This window comes from Phymastichus coffea, unplaced genomic scaffold (genome assembly GCF_024137745.1).
Source record: "Phymastichus coffea isolate CEN01 unplaced genomic scaffold, Cenicafe_Pcof_1.1 PCOF00014, whole genome shotgun sequence".
Taxonomy (NCBI): domain Eukaryota; kingdom Metazoa; phylum Arthropoda; class Insecta; order Hymenoptera; family Eulophidae; genus Phymastichus; species Phymastichus coffea.
The window spans coordinates 3,305,300-3,306,841 of NW_026706825.1; the positions used below are offsets into that span (position 1 = coordinate 3,305,300).

General features: G+C 36.9%; 1 protein-coding gene across 1 annotated transcript; it reads right to left on the bottom strand.

Moving 5' to 3' along the window:
* Positions 1–406: 406 nt before the first annotated feature.
* Positions 407–1,339, bottom strand: LOC131673958 (uncharacterized protein K02A2.6-like). Its single transcript, XM_058952367.1, has one exon. It carries the CDS (start codon positions 1,337–1,339, stop codon positions 407–409), a length of 933 nt encoding a protein of 310 aa, XP_058808350.1.
* Positions 1,340–1,542: the final 203 nt, after the last annotated feature.

The following is a 1,542-nucleotide window of genomic DNA, read 5'->3' on the forward strand; positions in this document are numbered from 1 at the left end:
TGTATGGTTATATAGTTTGTCGATTTCTTGATTATAGTACTCTGCGTCATTTGCGTCCATTGTACCAAAAAGAAATTTGTTGACTGATCCGACAAAGTTAAATAAGCCTCTTTTTTTTCTGTTTTTGGCTTCTACAGGGTGTGGCTGAAAAAGCGATAACTTCTGCGTTAGACTGCGTAATCGGCGTTTCTGGTGTGCAATGAAATCTTTAGCTTGACACTTGTGGCCACTACACGTGGTAGTTATGAGATCTAAATGCTGTTCAATTTCTCTTCCGTTAAGTAGGAGTACAGTCAAGTTAATATGATTGACTATGGTCCAAATATCTTCGTAAAGAAAAGCAGTGCCGAAATTCTGTCTCAGCAATGGTACAGATTGATGTGTTATACTGATTTTTCCTTGTACATTAATGAATATGTTGAGTAGCACTAAGAGTTCCCTCATCTGAAATAAAAACGTCAGGCAATGGCTTTAATTGATTGAAATGTCGTCTAAATAAAGCATTATTATATAATATCTGTGTGGTATTAGTATTTCGATTTATTGTAAGTATTGTTTCCGGCCCTTGATATTCGTTCCCTAACTTGAACATCACTTGTTGCTGTAATTCTGGTTTAAATTTTAATGCTTGTCGTGAGTCCACTAATTTTTTATTTCTCTGTTTACTTTTATCGATCTTTACTTTTGCGGTGATTTTATCTCGATTGGCTTTGTGGAATCTTCCTTCGATAATATCTCGTAGCAGAGAACCGGTTATCATTTCACGTGGTGCACGGGCATAAAAGAGTTCGTAAGGTGAAAATCCTGTGCTTGGGTGTATTGTATTGTTGTAGCTCATTACTGTAGGTATGTGTGATCGGTTGTTTTCTAGCGCTCGAGTAACTTTATTTTTGAGTGTGCCAATAACTCTCTCGCAAATTCCATTCGATTGAGGGTGTAGAGGCGTAACCGGATAGTGGCTTACTCCATATTGTTCTAATAGCTTTTGAAATGACTTTGAATGAAATGTTGAGCCGTTATCGGATATTATTTTTTTAGGCGTCCCCCATTCACAGAATAGGTTTTTAAGGGCATCTGTGGTTTCATCGAAACTATTTAGAATTATGACCTTTACATATCTTGATAGTGCTTCGATTACAAATAAATATAAATATTTCTTTGGTTGCGCATGGTCTATGTACCAGATTTCGTTGATATCTGAGGGTGCTTCAATGAGTGTGCCTGGCGCTCGGAATCGTTTCTTTATCTCCTCATTACGACAATGTTCACACGAATCGATCCAATTTCTTATATCCTCTGTTTTTGTTTCCCAACAGTATTTTCTAAGCTCAATTGTCATTTTATCTTGCTTCCAGTGTGTTTCACCGTGTGCCCTACCTAGTAGTGTTTTTTATGTAGCTTCATTATTTACGTGTTGCTGCTCTGTGCTTTTAATGTAGAGAGTTGGCCGCCTCATTTTCTTGGCCATTTCAGCAAATTTCTGAATTAATTTTTGAGATGTACTGTGATCGATTTTTCTGAATTCTAGAGTTTCATCAGCTT

What these genes read in the sequence shown, in the direction of transcription:
- LOC131673958 (XM_058952367.1), bottom strand. Translation starts at nt 1,339, where the DNA reads ATGACAATTGAGCTTAGAAAATACTGTTGGGAAACAAAAACAGAGGAT.